This window comes from Lepisosteus platostomus, chromosome 10 (genome assembly GCF_059453375.1).
Source record: "Lepisosteus platostomus isolate fLepPlt1 chromosome 10, fLepPlt1.hap1, whole genome shotgun sequence".
Lineage (NCBI taxonomy): Eukaryota > Metazoa > Chordata > Actinopteri > Semionotiformes > Lepisosteidae > Lepisosteus > Lepisosteus platostomus.
Window position 1 is genome coordinate 8763545 of NC_142620.1, and position 19256 is coordinate 8782800.

Here is a 19256-nt window from a genome sequence, read left to right on the forward strand (position 1 = left end):
ACTCCCTGGCACAGATCCTGAGAATCCATAAAACAAATTGAGACAGATAAATATCAAGAAGAAAGTCTTTTTTTCTGCCTCTCTAATTCTTTTATTGGTTTAACAACATAACCTTTACTATTGGAGATAAACTTACTATTGTGATTTCAGTCACTCTTTAACCCTTTATAAAGACAAGAAACAAAACAATGTTCTTTCATGACTGCCTCTTGAAATATGTCAACATAATAAGAGTTTACAAAACAAATTATTTTTTTAGGTTGATTTGGATATAGGGCATACAATGTAATCCTTTGTACTTTATATTGTAAATCTTTCTGGTGGTCATAACTTTGATTGGCTATTAATTACATAAATCAGAACATCAGAACATATTATCATATATTTAAAAATAAAAGAATAAAATAACAGCTGTGAGAAAACTTTTCAGACCCATATAGATTTAAAAACATTTTTAAAACTAGTTTTGCACAGTGAAATCACTAGATATTAAAAGAGAATGATCTGATGCCAGTGAAAGTCATAACAGTATAATTAATATCTTAGAAGGTGAGTCTTTTACTGCCAAATAATGTTTTTTTTTTTGCAAAAAAATGCAGACATTTCAAAAACAAACAACAATTCACTCACTATTAAGTTGAACCATATCCAAAAATCTCCATTAAGAAATGCTTCAGAAAAGTAACGTTTTTTTAATTGCCGACATGGATTCCCCAGTTACCTAGACTTTGTAGGATTTTCTTTATGAAGTCAGATGATACTTTTTGTGTCAGTCATACAACAAATCAGTTGATTGCTAGAGCAAATATTCACACTTTTCTACAAGAAGCAGTTGATAACATTGTATGAAATGAATGTTCTGTGAATACAGTATATCTCAGGTTTCAGAGGGTTTACAGAAGAAATCTACTATTCTTTAGTTTTAATAATTATTGCTTACATTTATGTAGTGCTGTTCTGGACACTCCACTCAAAGCTCTTTACAGTTAATGGGGACTCCCCTCCCTCACCATGAAATGTGCAGCCCCACCTGGATGATGCGACAGCAGCCATAGTGCGCCAGAACGCTCACCACACATCAGCTATCAGTGGGGAGGAGAGCAGAGTAATGAAGCCATTTCATAGATGGGGATTATTAGGAGGCCATGATTGGTAAGGGCCATTGGGAAATTTGGCCAGGACGCCGGGGTTACACCCCTACTCTTTTTGAGAAACGCCCTGGGATTTTTAATGACCACAGAGAGTCAGGACCTCGGTTTTACATCTCATCAGAAAGACGGCACCTTTTTACAGTATAGTGTCCCCGTCACTATACTGGGACATTAGGACCCACATAGACCACAGGGTGAGCACCCCCTGCTGGCCCCACTAATACCTCTTCCAGCAGCAACCTTAGTTTTTCCCAGAAGGTCTCCTATCCATGTACTGACCAGGCTCACACCTGCTGAGCTTCAGTGGATTGCCAGTTGTGAGTTGCAGGGTGATATGGCTGCTGGCTACAGTGTTACAGTGTTGCCAGCTGTTCCTGTGTGTAGGAATGTGTGGAGCTGGTCTAAAAGGATGGAAGTGCAACCCATGAGTGTGTGACTACAGTATAAGAGCATGCAGACACCATATGGAAGGCTAAGAGAGTATCTGTGGGATCATGGTTGGCATCAGGTGATCGAGGATCACTTTATTTTTTTGTTTTTTATGTGTTAACATCTAGAAGACTTTAGATTTTATTATTGTGATTGTACGTCAATTGTTCAGATATACGTCTATGGACAATGGGTTATAAGAAACATTTTTAATAACCACAAACCGAGAGAGGTTTTCTGTGTTATAACTGGTGTTTCATAAGGATTTACTGTATTGCAGTAGAGAAATAAAACTATCAGCCTCAACATATACTGTAGAAGTGTGTGCCAGTTGATTTTACTGTCCGAAGCTCACATTGAGGAACAGTCTGGAACATACTGTACAGTGGAGAGCAAATGGATTGCTTGTAACAGCGTAATAGGAAAGGCACATACAGTACTTACTAAACTTCTAAAGCACTGAAACAGGCAAATTGGGCTCAGTTTTGGACTTTCACATCTTCATTTACGGCAATTCCTTTGAGAAGTGTCTGAATATATATGACGTGCAGCCCATATATGGGCTGTGTTTCTAATTTTTTAATGTATGTGGACTTTTGATTTGATCTGTCCAGTAGAGTTAATATAATTACAGAACTTGGAGAGGGTGATGGAAGGGGACAGTCAAAAAATCTGTATCAGTGTACCTTATCACTATGTTTTTAAGGTCTCACATCAGAGGCTAAGAAAAGCACAGAAGTGATTTTTCTGGCTTTATTGGAGATTAATATCGAAGTACTTTAATTAGCCACTAATCTACGAAAGGCAGAATAGTTCTTTCTCTTTTGTGGTCTGAGGGTTTCGACAAACAAGCTTACTTAAGGCTATTTTAATTTAGGAATTAAATGATGTGACTATGAAAGTTCTGCAATTTTTGTCTCCTATTTCTGTTTTAGTTTGTGTTGTATTCTGTTCTCACATATTGTTTCCTTGTGGCCCAGCACCTGAGCCTGGATATTCTTACTAAGCCAGCTCAGGAAAAGTGGCAAAGGAATGGGCTGACATTACAATAACATCCCAGTCACAAGAAGGGAAGGTTTTGAAGCATTTGTGATCTTTTGCTTGTATTGAAATGGTGCAGCAGAAGTCTCCTTTAAGCAGTGCTCTAGAACGTACTTTACCAAACACAGGGTAGCATTAGGGCCAATAACTACTTCCAAGCACCATTGAATGAGTCCTGTGGCAGCTGTTAAAGAGCAATTCAAAGGGTTAACGGGCTACTATGATCTTTTCTATCACTTCCCTGCTAAGCAGTCAAGCGGCAGTCCTTTTATGCTTATTTTAACTTTATGGCTTCTTGATCTTGCTGAATGAACCTTTTGCACGTTTAATCACCAGAAAGAAAGAATCCCGGACATAAGGCTCTTGTCGTTATATTCAATTTTCAGAATTCATTTCAGCTGTTCTCCAGCCAGGACAGATCTATTTTTGCTCCTAACTCCAAATGTCTCCGATTGTTATTACATGGTCTGTAGTGTAGGTCTATCCTCTCCTCTGTCCAGCACTGTAATCAAAATAAATTAACAGCTATTTAATTATTAAATTAAAACTTTTGGGGGTATTGAAAACTCCTTCCACTGATTTGGCTTCTTGGTACGTATAGACAGCATGATAATCTTGAGAGAAACTATTTTAATTTACGGAATTTTAATGTTTCTTCAATATATCTTGCATCATGTGTTAAGATGATATTTTCACAGCAGTGTAGTCAGAGAATTGTGAGCAATGTAACCTTTATTTCACAACTTAAACTTAATTTTTCATGTGCTCTTATGACAGCTTCTTAGAACTATGTAGGAGAAGTAGGAAAAGTCATTTTGGTGTTCTGGAGTGTGCTGATGATGTCTAGATTAAGACTACAATGGAAATCGGAATTAATTAAGTATACAGGTTACTCAAAATTGCTTTCATATACTTGTTTTATTAAAATTAAAAAAATTAAATGGAAATTTGCAACAGAAAAGTAAAAAACAAATCCAGGGATTTTCTTCAGTGCATAAGGTTCTTATAGAAATGCTCATCTTTAACTTCTGTAAGTATGAGTATAAATGTATCTTGTGTCATTGAGTGAATTATCACCAAGCAAGTTTTCTTATTAAGCAAGCCCCGATTAAAATAAAAATACCATGAGCAATAAAATAAAAAATATGCCTATACTTTATGATGTACACAGGAAGCATATGTGGGGTATAAAGTGCTTTCAAAACAATGTTCAAGTTCTTTTTTATTAAAACAAACATTTGACTACTCAGCAAAATGTGACTGGAACTCTGGACAAGCAAAAGCTGGATGGACAATGTGGACCTGAGCAATAGTCAGTGCTGAAAATACCAAAGACCCTGAGCAACTCCTTTCATGACAATGTTACCAACAATCCTGGCTTTTCTGCTGTAGAAACCAAGGGATTCGAGCCTGAAGTGTCCGGTCATCAAGCCAAGCTTTATTGTATGCATACAAGGAGCAACACATTTCAGGCTTATTGTTGTATTGCTCAGAGGGGACATGGCTCTACACGGCTTATATATACTTTTCTCTATACCCTCCCCCTCCTGTCTTTGAGGTACAGTAGCTTTCTCAGGAAACACCAGGACTCAGAAAGCACTTAAAACATTCCTTCCTTATCAGGAGTTTAGTGTAAACATTCCCCATCAGGGACTTTAGTACAGAAGATGGGGAGTTCAGTACGGGGAGGGAGAAGCATCTGTGCTTAAGCCACCATGTAGGTTAGAGTTTAGCATGTGAATTCAGCAGGAGTTCACAGCTCCTACCACTATATGGGTACAGAGTAACATACAGATTCTGCTAGTAGACTCCCATCACTGTTCATGGGAATCTTTTGGGATAAACCCTGCTGCCACCCTGCCCAAGTGTCTGGTCCCCATAGCCCAGGCATGGAGCCTCGTTTTGTGACAGACGTCCCTTGGTCTGTCCAGGTGTTCCTATGGGTGTGCATGGCACTGCTGTGACTGGCATGACCACTTGCCCACTGCCAGGATCTTCTACTGTATTTCTATGTGGTCTAACACCATAAGCCCTGTGTGCACCGGATATACAGTATACTGTTTGCAATACAGTATCACTGAGCATGATACTGTAATGCCTAGTTCATATACTGCATTAGGCATGACAGGGTAGATTTTCCTATTAGTTTTGGAGATTTCCGAGTGCTTGGATGTGTGATTTCTTTGATCGCTCTTTCCTAAAACACAATGGAAAATTGTTTGCCTGTGGCGGCATAGTGGCTTTGCAGTGCTGGGGCCCTTGGTTCAATTCCTGGGGTGTTAGCTGTTTGTAGTTGTTACATTGTCCCTGCAGTTACGTGACTTTTGTCCCACAGTCTAAAGACATACTAGCAAGTTAATTGGTTATGGGAAAGTGGCCCTGGTGTGAGTGAGTGTGTGTTTGTGTCTGTTTGCCTGCCCTGTGATGGTCTGGATTCCCTTCAGGGTGTACCCCACCTTGAGCCAGGAAAGGTTTCGGCTCCCCCGTGACCCCATAGCACATAAAGAGTTTAGAACATGGATGGATGGATGATTCACCTATGAGAGCTCAGTCTTATTAAATTAAAATTGTATTCGCAAAACCTAATGCTGTTTTACTACATTTTGTAATTTCCCTTATTGCTATGACTACAAAGGTAAGATGCAAATGCCCTCATCTTACATACTTTCCCATGCAAAGTATGCAGTGTGCACAGTCATTATGCTGTGTTTCTTTCAACCCATTTCATGGGCTTGAGTATTTTGTAGGTCCTTCTGTGTTTTGTTGTTCTCATATGAGACTGGGACAACAATAATATAGCCCCTAAAGTGTTTGAAGTGAAGAATAAATGGAAATAATAACCGCAAAAATACATCTTCAAGGCTCTGTTCAGAATAATGTAGTCTGCGTATTCCATATGTCCACATTTCCCTGCTAGGTTATCGAAGCAGGAGATCTCCTGTGAAGTGAGGAACATAATTCAGATCTTAGGGAATGGTGGGCTGAGAAAAGACATGCTCTGAATTAATTAGGCTAATTTAACAGACGCAGAGTGACATTTGCATTGAGGTCTTGCAAGTACCTCCACACAGTTCCAGCAGGGTGTCTCAGGAGGTCACCATATTCTGGAGAATGGCTCTTTGACAGATGTATCAGATTGCTGAAGAAAGAGAGCGACATTGTGCGATCAGTAAGACATGATCCTCTGGCTCCAGAAGCATCATCTTAAATTGCACCACTGCACACGTGAAAATGACAGCAGAGCTGACTCCAGCCTTTACATGCAGGCTCCACGTATGTCTGAGAGTTACTTAGAGATCTGATCCTGAGGCATCTTGGTACTGCCACTGGAGAAGCTCATCCACAGAGCTGCGAAACCGCCCTCACAGTTAAGACATGCACACACCTGGATGCCTGGACAGACATTATCAATGAAGGCCAGAGTGAAGTGTTTATTTAAGTATGTCTAGTTGAATGTCGGACTTTCAGAGTCATAACCCTCTGGAATGGAACAAATCCGCGTTTAAAGTTTCATCTGAAGTAAATTAAAAACATGCATCTCTCCTGATTCTTAAGTCATCTTGGATCATGGCTTGCAAGGTGTATATCTCCATTTGTCTTAGATTCTACTATCGTGGACCGCACAGTCTACATCAAAGTAATTATATAGGCAGATGTTGACACACGTACACACACACAAAGTGCTTTCTTATCTGTCTCTGTTTCAGATCTCGGTTGGCAGAACCAGGGTTTGTTTCCATTTAGTCCTTCCCAAGAGGCTCAGTCAGACTTTCTAAGAGGAGTTAAAAATTGTGTCTCCACAGTTTGCAAGAACACGGCATCATGTTTCACCTGTGTACCTCAGCCTCCTATTCATGCTCGTTAACCTAGAGCGCAGAAATCCAGGATCAGGACATGTAACTGCGCCAAACAGTTGCATCGTAGCAAAACTAAAAGAAAAAAAAACTTTTTTTTCCCTTGCATTTTCTTGAAAAGATCTCATTTGTTTTCAGTCAATGGACTTAAATGAAAGACCTCCAAAGGCCTTCGTCAGTTTTAACACAGTTGCGTAACAGCAAAATCAGCAGTTTCTCTAAAACATGTGCAGCCTTATGGAAAAAAAAAAGCAAGGAGATGCAAAGGGCCAGTGCCAGAGCAGTGCAGAGGCATTCATAAATAACAAGAGAGACAGCAGGTGGTTGGGTAAATGTTGCAGGTGTAAACTAAATCAGACATTCTGTTCACCGTACTTACTAAGACAATAGAATCCTTGGCTAGAGAATTTTATAAAAATGTTCCTACAATCAAAAAGTTCATGCTTAAGTCATTTTTCTTTTTGCCATATCTGTGCTAGTTAAGCTGCATATGCTATTCTGCATTGACAACTAAGCGAAAGTGCTTATTAGGTCTGATTTTTTTTCATTGTTGTTTTCTAAGCACATGAATACGCACTGTACATTGCAGGACAACTTGGTTTTTTTTCCAGAGAAATGTTTTTGGTTTTAATGTGTTGACCGAACAGCGCTTGTATATTCTTTGTGACTTTATTTACATGCTTACATGTTTAAAAGTCAACGTTTTATTTTCTACGGAATAATCCTTGAAAAGGAGGAGATACTAAATGGATAGAATGTGGATAGAATGTGGAAAGTACAGTAATAAAGTAATAAAGTCAATGTTAAAATACAACATTTGTGTGTTACAAAAGAGTGTTTGCAATGCAAAATGTACTTCAGCAGGATCACCCATAAAAAACCACAAATTTGGATTATGGATTATTTGTTTAATTTTTTTTTTTGCATTTTAACACATTTCAGCACAGACAGTGGCACACATACTGTACATTTGCCCACATTAGAGCTGAATATAAATTATAGTACCATCATGATTTGTTCATTTTTTAGAATATTAATTTACTGTTAAATTAGTATTGATTTTAGAATGTCAGGGAAACAATCATTATTACTAATAAGTGCCAGTGAGTAATTGCAGTAATAATGTGGAAATTATTAATCATCATTATCCAGAAGTAGTCAGTTCAGGTCATCAAATCTTCTTCTTCTGGCAGGTAACATAGAATACAGCTGTCCCGCCACGAACGAATGTGAGATCACAAAAAGAAGACGTAAGTCTTGTCAGGCCTGTCGTTTCATGAAGTGTCTCAAAGTGGGGATGCTGAAAGAAGGTAAGGCTACATTCTTTTCTTTTTATCTCTCTGTTTTTTCCTCTCTGTCATACTGATTCCTGAAACAAGCAGTGTATTATTTCCGGGAGAGAGAGCTGGGCGGGTGATCGCTGTCCTGGCAGATGAAGCCGTTTCGCTGCCCACTGAAACTCGCTAGGTTTGGAATCACGAATCACGTTTCATGATCTTCGCTTTTGCGGCTGGAGAGAAAAAAAAAAGTTTTCACATCAGATCAAAGACTCCCATTCGTGAAGACAAGGCTGTGTGATGTCATCTCAAAAATGTGCCCTAGTGGCACATTCATGGTGCCTTGCCAAAGTGAGAGGAATGTTGGCCACAGATTGGAAAACACAAGTGAGTTTCAGCTCTGTAAGACAGCAGTAAACAATGAGCAGTTGGTAGGGACAAAAAAAAAATGCTGAATAGGTCGATCCTTGTGTCTGACTAATAGAAGTGTAACAGTATTCCGACTGGAAAAAAATAACCCGAGTCCCTCAGTGCACACTGGAGTGGGTCTCAGCTCTCTATGCATATTGATCTGCTAAATGTTTTCCGAACATCTCTGCTCTCTTCCTGTGGATGGTTTTTTAAAGTCAGGCCACTGGGAATTCAGTGACAATTAAACATGCTGCCAATGGATTTTTTCAGCTCAGTTTCTCTCAGCTCCCCTCGAGAGCTCAGCACTGCAGCAACTCGGGGAATTACTTTACCTGGCTCTGCACATTAATGGGATTTTTATTTAACTGTTTTCTGACTTGTTGGTCTAGAAAAGAAAAACACATGAATAATGTGAAACATGTGGCTTTCGGGGAAATGAAACATGTTTATTTAACACCCCCGTGGGTAAGGCCTCCCTCTTCAAGGGAACATTTATTGTTGTTCTCCTGCGCTGTCCAAAAACAGCCTCTTGGCCTTGGTGTCTGGCAGTGTTCTGAGCATTACAATACCACACACAAACTCGGATTGAAGAAGAATTTCATTTAGCATCCAGAATCTTTCATTTTCTTTTTACCTTAAAATGGTGGGATTTAGGAATTATTTGCTTCCACATTAAAGATGTTCTGCCTTTTGGTTAAAGATCCTCCACTGTTACTCATTTCCCAGATTTTGACTATGGCTGCATACCTCTTAATACTGTGAAATGGTTCTGTATTGGTGAATAACCACCTTATTTACAGATTATCCAAACTTTCAGTTTCAGATCTTTTCCATTTTCTGCCGCTTGAAGGCTGCAACTGACTTAAAAACCATCACCTCTGCCATTGGGACTTTGCCAAAAAGGTTGTTTTTCAAAATAAACCTCCCGCCATTCTTACAAATATGACAGTCACGCAGCTGTGACTGAATGTTTTGTTTTATATTTTTTTCCAATAGTGATGATCAAGGTTATACGATTTGGATTGAAATAAAGTAGCCAAGTGAAACCAGTAACTATCTGCCTCAATCAAAAGTGAGGATTTAGTGCTGCAGGGTAATTTATAATGATTTGTTCTGCTGGGATAAGAATGAATATAATAATTTTCACAAACAAGAGGAAGAATATTTCTCTCATTTGGCTTGTTTGACTTTTAGTGTCGGAGTTGAGGATATCATCCAGCCGTTCCTTAATAGAAACACGGGTTTCCTCCATAACAACGTGGGTAGCTTGTTAGAGATGCCCACAATTACTCATGTAAAAAGTTCCTCCCGTTGTCAGTTTTAAATGCACTTCTCTGTAGTTTCCACTTGTGACTTCCAGCTGGTGTTACCCTGTTGATTCTGAGGAAGTCCATAGGATTGACTGTTGGCTCCTTTGAGGAGTTTGAGTACTTGAGGCAGGTTCTCTCACAGTGTAATCTGTTCATCTGTCTTGTCACTGTAAGACATTTCTTTAAGCCCAAGAATGTATATGATAATTTTTCTCTAAACTGATTCCAAAACAGCAATATATTTTTTGCATATTAGTGACCAAAACTGAACACAATATCCTATCTGAGGATTCACTAGTGCGATGGATGAAACAGAAGAACAATGTACATAGAAAGAAAAAAAACAGTCCTACAGTTCAGCTGTTCCTAATCCCAGATCAGGTCTTTAATAACCAATCCATATGATTCCCTGAATGGTAACGAAATCTCCATAAAGCAAGCCGCATGTTAAAAGCCAGTAGCAGAATGAGCAAGTAATCACATTACTACCTAATGAAATATTAATGCAAATATATTATCTGGAGGAATAAAAAGCCCAGAGAATAGGTAGGAATGGCCATAAATGAATCACAAGTGTCAGGTCAAAAAAGGGAGGAGACAAATGTTCGGATGTTTAAATGAGAGAGAAGATGGAGTTAATTTCTTTGAAATGCACAAAGACACTGCACTTATCAACAGTACATAGTGTTTTAAAAGGGAGAGGAGTTTTTTGTTGTTCATTTGCAAAGGAAACTTTAAAAAGTGATGTGAAAGGAAGCATTTGACTTCTTCCTACTGTATATACAGTAGCAAAGCTTTGCATATTGTTATATGTTTCTGTTCTGTACCTGCTTTATGATTAACAGACTCTTGTATTGGTGTCTGGCCAGCAAAACTAACAAATTTAACGACAACAAACCACTGTCCTACAAATATTACAGCCTTATAGATTTTGCGCCTTAGTCTCCGAGGAAGGCCTTATCTGCAGTGTCAAAGAAATCAGTTCTACTTTTTGAGAAACAATTGAAGAAATTCTTCCATCCTGTCTGTGTAACTTCTGAGTCACCTCTTTCTCTTCTCTCTACACAGAATTTAAGAGATTAAGGTTTTAAGAGCAATCCAGAAAATATCAAAGATTCTGTAACTCCATTCAAGGGAAAGGAAGATTAATTAATTTGATATCACTAACCTCGATATTTAAATTAAAAATTCTTGATTTAATAGGTGAATTGCCAAAATATTGAGTACATTTTCAAAACTATGGTTAGGGTGTGATTTTGTTTTAAATTTTCAGAGGTTAGGCAGCTGTTTTAAAAGTTAGAGGGTAAAAAATCCCACAGATAAGAGCAGTGAAGAGAAATGCAGACTTCTGCAATATAAATGTAGAAGACTAACTCCTCTTGTTTGACTCAAAGGTCAAATTTATTTAACATCAGCTGCCGCCTGCCCAGTTCAGACTCTTAAAGAAACTTAAAGGAAGCCGAGTCTGGAAAACGATGACATCAGCAGTGGTAGCTACATTCATGTGTGCTGCCGTCAGTGTCATGGAAAATAAACACCCCTTTCCTGCTGGACTTTCACCACTTCCCTTCCCATCCAGGAAGTACTGACACTCGCATCGGAGGCATTTCTTCTCTGCCTTGTGCCGCCACAGAGAGTTTTTTTGGGTTGTCAGTGCAATTAAAATGGTCATCGCGTAGAAATGCACAAGGCGTAACGCAGTCTAGCTCTCCTTAATGCAAGGACGAGTGTGTGTGAGTCAATCAATGAGTACAGCAAAGGACAATGCAGGAACAGAGCCTCATTGTCTGTACACAAACAGGTTTTCACGTACACTGGGTAGAGCAGGAGGTCTGAATCACCCCCCTGTCTCTGCTTGCCTGCTATAAATGGTCCTTCTCCAGTGAGCTCTTCTTAAATGGTACGTTCTGTGCTGTAGCACTGACTCCTCGCTGCAGTGAGTTCTGTGGAGTTCATTACAGTGGGAAAGGTCACCTACTGTATGGAAAAAATGACACCTAATTATAACTTTACAGCTTGAAGGAGGTAGCCTGCTGCTGTTGACTTCAATATAGTGTGCGGGGCAATTTCGTTCACTACGCATTTATCTAAGAGGCCAACATGTAAAAGGATTTTGTCAAATAGAAGACGTTTTGGCAGTAGGAGGAGGTGTTAATGAATTTGTCTAGCCAGCATTAGTTTAAAAAATGTGCCCTTTCTTCAGGGCATGAGGATAATAATAAGCTAGTAAAAAAATGAATTGCTGAAATTAATCAGATTAACAAACTAAAATGTAGGAATTTATCTTATCGCCTACCACCATAATATTAAGTGTCTTTTTTTAAAGGGAATATACATTAAATTGTCACATTAGAAGCTTGCAGTGTGGTGTCGGGCCTTTTTCACGACTTTTATGTCCTTTTTTTCATGTACGTGTCATTTTCTTACTAAGTAGGAACAATTTTTGAATTGCAGTATTCTTTCTGAATAGAAAATTCAAAATGATTATCACAGAGGAAACGGGGGAGGGGTAAAGGGACAGAATAAGAACTCACACCATTGTCTTTTGGCTGAATTTGCTTATGGGCATGTGTGTTTCTCATTAAAAGATATGTTAATCCCAGGATGAACTTGCTTCCAGTCATTGAGGTAGCTCAGCTTGATCTCTAAAAAGAAGGGCCCTGCAATATTGCTGAGAGATCAACAATCTATTTTAGAAGGATCTTCTTGCAGACATCGTTGTGCAGCTTATTTTTTCCTTTGTTTTTCCTATGCCATACAAAAAGAGGAAGCGATCAATAAGGGAATCAGATGTCAGGGGTTACAGGTTTATTTTCTGATCAATGGTCTGAGATCAGAGCTGAGCCGGGGAGGGGGGAGGAAACAGATATTGACATCTGCAGTGCTGGGCATCAGCCGGTCCCCCTTCCCCTCCGTTCTCCTACAAACAATGCAAACTGCAAAACATCTTAGTTCTGCATTCTGATGTACATTGTGCTTCAGTCCCTGCCGAAGGATGATGATAATAATAATTTATTGAATTGAAATAATACTTTTCATCACAAAGGGTCCCAAACCACTGCTCATATAGGAGGACAAGAAGTTCATCACCACTGAAGTGTAGCACCCACCTACTGTAGCTAATGTACAGTATTAGCTCGGTCATCTACTACTATAGAGCAGATGAAGTGGAGAAGACAAAATGTATTTCCTCAGTTAAATTAAGGGGTAACTAAAAGGAGGCCAGGGTTACAACCAGTATCATGGGATATGTAATGACCAGTAGCTGCAAAGTGTAATATCTTATGCAGAGGACAGTACCTACCACAGCAGTGTCCCTGGCTAGAGTACTGGGGCACTGGTTTGGAAATTCTCATTCAGGGGGAGGTGTGCCCCCAACTGATCCACCAACGCCACACACACTGAAGCAACCTGGTTTTCCTTGCAAACCTCCCAACCCAATACTGACCAGGCCAAGCCCTGTTGTGCTTCTGAGATCTTACAAGAACTGCCTACCAGGTGCTATAGCCACTTGCATACACTTTACATATTCTGCTCTCGTTTGAGTGTGTGGAACACTAGCTTCTTCTTTAAGTAAGAGAGAAAAAGAAAAGTGCAAGACCTCTTGCTAGGTCTTGCTAAGTCTTACTAGACCTCACCCTCCCAACTTGACTCAAATAAGCCTTGTCCAATGCTTTATTTTAAAAGTACCATTAATATTTTGCTGATTTAACAGAAAAACTCAGACACTTTCTCCAAAGCAATTTTCGTATGTATTGCTTTAACATGAACTTTTTCACTTTCTTTTTTCAAAGGATGAATATACAATTTTTCTTTTGAAGAAAAGAAACAAAGAGAAATCTATAGCCCACTGTCAAAATGAAGTGTATCACTGCTGTTAGAAAGCAAGACCTATTTGTGACCTCTTCTAGAAGCTGGTTTTTAAGCCCCATCTGGGGACAAAATCTAGATCTTTTACTGTTAGTACTGAGGTCTCTTTGTGTAAATGACATTTTAAATAACCCGTTCAAAAGCTCTGTCTAAAAGCCCCGTTTTTGTGAGCAGTCCAGTGGCCCACACTGGGGGCCCTGCTGACCAGAAGACCGTGCCTGCTTCTGCGGTCGGACAGGTGAGAGAATTGCAACAGGCGCTAACACGTGTTTTCATGAGAGTGAGGGATTAGCTGCGCTGTTGAATTACAGTCCCCCCGCAACACAATAAATCACTCCTAATGGGAGATGGACTTGGTGACTCGTGTTTATAGTGACAGAGTTCCAGGAGTCTGGGTCTACTGGTAAAACAAGTGCTTAACACATAAAGGCAACGATAATTATTTGACCCTGCAGAATTCATTTTCTGGGTCCTCACATGCTTCTGGCACTGAAATTGAGCCTCGGGACAGAGACAACAGTGGAAAAAGATATTTTCCTAACAACAACAGTTCCGCTTTTTAATATGATCAGGGAATCGACAACCAGGAAGCTAACAACTTACAGATTTCTACGTGAATCAGTGTACTGTACATCTAGTATAAATGGCAATTGCTTAATTGAATGGAGAGGCAAAATAAGAACACGTTATAATCCTTTATCCATTAAGCCAACACAGACATTCAGTTTTGTAAGAGCAAATACAAGTTTTACGCATGGGAGGGGAGAGGGAAGTGATTAACTGTAGTATTCCTAAAACATCATTCTTATTTGGTTTTACTAAATAGATGCAGCCCCCCCCCCCCCAGACATTTAATCTTTTTCCGCTTTAACACACAAATACTCCTGGCACACAAATACTGGAGATGCCGCTGTCTTTGGGAAACACAAGGGTATCCGGTGTGATGGCATCACCCCTGGCTCGGTTTGCTAGTGTGCTGTCAAGCCTCATCTGCAGCGGGACAGCAGAGAACAACAGGCCTCTATGTCTTTTACTTTGCCCATTAGGGGCAGCAGGTGTGAGGCAGACTTTTAACGTCCCCCCCCCCCCCCCCCCCACACACACACACCCTGTGATTAGACAAATGCTATCACAAGCTTACAAGCCACCAAGCTGGCAAGAGGGGGCCCTTTGAAATACTGCTGACGGGGTTTAGTAGCGGCAGCCTTGAAACGAGAGCATGGCCATGCCTCAGGATGCAGCCTTCTGATTTTCCCAGCTAAAATAGGGTCCCCTTAAGCTCCCCATGGCACTGCCAACCATCCCAGTCATTCTGACACATTCCCTAGAAAGAGACACCCAGAACAGGTGAGAAGCTCAAAATAACCCCCCCCCTGGCCGAGACACAAAGTGAGTGAAGACAGGCCCTTTTGTAGGAGTGCGCTCCAGAGGGGATTATTATTGTTTTTGGAGAGAAAGCGGAGACCAGGTCAGCTGGCAGAACCCGCAGGGCTGTGCTAATCCCCGCGCAAACGCCTCCCCGCATCTGCTCAAAGCCCCCCTCAAACAGCGCCACTTTGAAGGGCTGACACTCGAGAACGCTCTTCTCCGCGGCATCGCGGTGGCGGGGCTGGAAAAAAGAAGAATGTGTGTTGATTAAGCTGAGCTCACCCCTCAGCCCTCTGACTCCTGGAAGCACGGCAGAGAGACATGTGAACTTCAGAGAAACGATGGGTCCCCACTCACCCCCCCCTTTCCCAAGCCTGTTTCACCAAAGCCTGAGAGCAGTACGGTGGGGAACCGGCAAGCATATCAGTTTAACAGCGCTCGTGCTATTGTTTAGCCCTTGAAGACTGTCTGTTTACTTTCCATATCGTAACCGAGAAACACAATACTGTAACACCTTCTTGAACCGCATCAGTGCAGCTCTTACAGGTGAAGCGAACTTATCTGTTGCTCTAGAGCAGATAACACTTTTTCGGACATTTGTGAAACTTTGGTGTGCTGGCTCTGCGGCTAAGGATCTGGGCCTGTGGCTGGAAGGCTGCCGGTTCGTATCCCACGGCCGGCAGAGGAATCCTACTCCGTCCTTCACCCCAACTGCTCTAGGGGCGCCATGTAAATGGCTGACCCTGCGCTCTGACCCCAAGCTTCTCTCCCCGTCTGTGTGTCTCATGGAGAGCAAGTTATGCGAAAAGACAAATTCCTAATACAAGAAATTGTATATGGCCAATAAAGTGATCTTATCTTATCTTCATTAGACCCGCTTGAGCAGGTCTTGAAACATTCGGAGTCCTACAATGGCTACGACTAAAACAGATCCTTTGGGCTTGATTGCTTTTGTCCGACAAAAACAGAAATCATTTCATGAGTATAAAGGAGCAGGTTACAATGGGCAGATGCGTTAAATCTCCCATCATGTTGAAAAACAATATGCATAATTAAAACAAAATAAAAGGTAAATGATCACTTCAGTGCCTGAATTGCTACTTGACCCAGTTTTGCTGTAAAACGAAACGGGTTGGTGACAACCTCAAATGCTTGTCAGCGTCTATTAATTATGGCAGGGCTGTTCTAATTAAAACAGGCATTGATGTACCTTGGAATCTTTATGCTGGCTTTGCCCTGCCTGCTGTCCCAGGCACATGACTAAATGCAAGCAGTGGAACAATTTTTTATAAGCCTGGACTGGGCCTCCAGTTGTCAGTTAGACACTTGTTAAGGAGTACACAAATAAAATGTCAAAACTGGTGAGGAGGATTTCTGTAAACCTAAGCTCTGTTTGGAATTGCCTTTGGCAACAGTGTAAGAAACCATGGTCTGGTATTGGAGTGGATCTTTGCATCCATTTTAACTCTTATTATATTTAATTTTATTAATGCTTAATTACAGTGTAATAACATAGATTTGTTCTGTAAATCTGTAAAGATGGTAAACTTTCTAAAGTGATCATCTTGTTCAATGAAGACACTCTCAGTAAGTTTTAGCAGGGAGCTAGATACAGAAACAGATTTTACTTCTCAGCAAAGAAAAACTTCCTTCTTTTACTTTGATTAAAAAGGTATAAGATTATGAAAATTTGTTCTAATGTCTAACTTAGTATATATTATACATTAAGGCTGAATGGAGAATGTGCCCCAAGTTAATTATGTAATCCTAAGAAGAAATGTCATAATAGACAAATTAATTAAAACATGTCCCCTAATCCCTGCTGAAAGAGAAAATGCCCAATTACAATTCTTGTTTATTTTTTTGTCTGTCTGTGATTATCAATGTAAAAATGAAAATTGCTGTTCAGAGAAATTTGATTTTGCTGTGACCTAGCAGCCCTTAAATGATCTCCCAGTGTTTGCTGGGAAGAATAAGTCCCCTATGAGACTTGTGGGTAATTAGGTTAGTGGGCTGTCAGTGTCAGGAAATTGAAAGACAATCCTAATCAGATTTGTGTTTCCAGGGAATCAAAGAATTTCTATAAGTACCAGAAATCTCATGATTCCACTCTTACAAGATAATACAGTTTGCTTTACCTGGTCATGCATACAATTTATAGGATGAAAGGCAAAATGGTAGCCCAATAGGAAACAATGTTTCATATTTCTCCTATGCTGCATCTTGCAAAATGTATTCTGCTTCATGTCTGATGCCTGTTGCTGCTGCACTATTCTTGATCTAATCCCAAATACCGTCCCTTTCCATTAGGGGACATTTATTTCGCCATGGTTACCAAAGCGTACTAAAATATTGAGAAAAATCAATCCCCTTCTTGTTATTTGGAAAGACCAGGAAGAACTCAGTCCTTTGAAAATTCACCACTGAAAAGGCTTTATTTAAGGAGACACTTTCAAATATGTCTTATATCATGAAAGATTGTTTTTCGTTAGTTGTAAAAGTGTGCTAAGTTACTTGTAATTAGTTTTTGGGGAGGAGAAGAGTGAAAGAAACTCAAAAATGAAATTCAGCTGCTTGTTCCTGTCAGAATATCTTATTCCACTGGATATCCTGAAATGTGACTGAGAAGCTTGAATTCTTCAAACTAAATCCTTGTGCTGTTTCAGTTCTTCTGATCACCTGAGATTGTGTTACTCTTTTATCACACAATCAAGTTGAACTTGACAAACTAAAAGCTTTGTCTTTCATTCACCTATTTGAATAAATTTCAAGAATAATAACCATCATTATCATTTTCTTTGTGTGACAAGAGTGTTGACAATTCCCATGAAAGAATCACGACTAATGTATCATGTGACAGTCTACTGGAATTAGGGGACAGTTGGGTTTAATGGAGGAGTATGTGTTTTCTGCGATAAAGACACTACATAAAATAAAGGTTATTATTAATCTGGAGATGTAAAAACACTAAGGTGTCAAATCCCCAAACATCAGCAGTGCAGTGCTGCTGCTAATCCAATCACAAGCTTTCATTTGCTTTTGCCTCCCAAGTATGCTTGCGAACTTCCGGCGACCTCTGATTGTGATCTCTGGAACCACAGAACGAGCCAAGGAGACGATCGGGGGGTCGGGAGGGAATCACATTAGCCTAATTTGCAGTAGTTCCACATTTTACACTTTGACACCCGCAGTGCCAGCTAAAGTGATGAAATCATTAAGCAAGTGCTCAAGCATCGTCTCCATCGCAGGTTAGCACTGGAACCCACGACACGGACACATCTATCCACACAGGGGGATGTCCTCTTGTCTTACTGCCGTGGTGTCTCTGGGGCACGGTGCTCTGCTAAGATGTTATAACTTATCCACCGTTATATGTCATTTATTTCAGTTCTTTTCTTTGCAGCATTAAAAAAAGAGAACTGTTTTAAGCCTTCTCGCACTCTTAAATACATTTGGAATGAATTACTGTACATTGCAATAATTCTTAAAGGGTGGCTGTGGGACACATTGTCTTTCAGCATACTCTATATCCTTGTGCATCTTTCAGATGCACAATCAATCAATCTTTTGATCTAAAAAGGCAGAGCCAAGCAAAAGTGTTTCATTTGTGTTTTTTATTTGGGAAAGTTTATTCAGTGTCACGGAATGCAGGAAGACAGCCCTACCGAATGTGTCTTTTCATAAATTTGAGGTGTTTTCGTGTCTCTGTAAACTGACCACTCAGCCGAAGTCATGTCACACAATTACAGTGGCTCACAAAATAACCACATCACTTTAATTTTCACACAATAAAGGTGTCGTGTGCTTAAAGTTCATTCAGAATCCTGAAGAGGTCATTGAACGTTTCCTCATCCTGAAGAATGAGGTAATGCTGACAATTCAAGATTGCTTTGGGAGTGTTTCATGAGTGCATCTTCAGAGATGAATTGAACCCATGCTACAGAGATTCAATGTGGTTTTCAGGAGTTCAGGAGAATTTGGATTCTGATTTTCAGAATGATTTATCAGGTTTTCTTAATGTGCTGTGATTTTCTCTGGCTCAGGGTCGCCTTGTAAGATGCACTCATCTAGACTGCCAGAATGATCTCAGATGTCCAGCTTTCACCTTAGTAATCAAAGCCTGGTAACTAATCACGGTAAAGGCTCTTTGTGAGATACACTGTCACACAGTAAAAAATGAATTCTAAGAAAAAACAAATTGAAATGTGTCCTTATCTTGTAATTAGATAATAAATAACATATGTTACGGATCGTGCTGGCATTTCTTTATTTTCTTCAGAACAGGACAGAGGCATTATATCAGTGTTTCTGGATGATAAGGACTGTGCATGTTCTATTAGATTGAGTGAAAATGAGATAATTTTATTGGTACTCGAAGGCAAACTAGCTTTACTCTTTTACCAGAACATCTGTATTCTGTGCATATACAGGATATTGCATTTATAGCCTTTGCTTCCATTTTCTGTTACAGTGTCGTGATTTTACACATACCAGGACAAGTGGCATGTTGTGTACCTGCCACTTCATTAGTATTCTGTCTGTCTT

At 39.9% G+C, this 19256-nt stretch overlaps 1 protein-coding gene across 2 annotated transcripts in view; it reads left to right on the top strand.

Annotated features, from left to right (window-relative positions):
* esrrb (estrogen-related receptor beta) overlaps nucleotides 1-19256 on the top strand; it is a 70242-nt gene that overhangs the window by 29441 nt on the left and 21545 nt on the right. For both annotated transcript variants that reach the window (XM_088647942.1, XM_088647941.1), the window contains exon 3: nucleotides 7669-7785. In XM_088647942.1, coding sequence (XP_088504068.1) covers nucleotides 7669-7785 — 117 coding nt within the window. The remainder of the gene's footprint in view (nucleotides 1-7668; nucleotides 7786-19256) is intronic.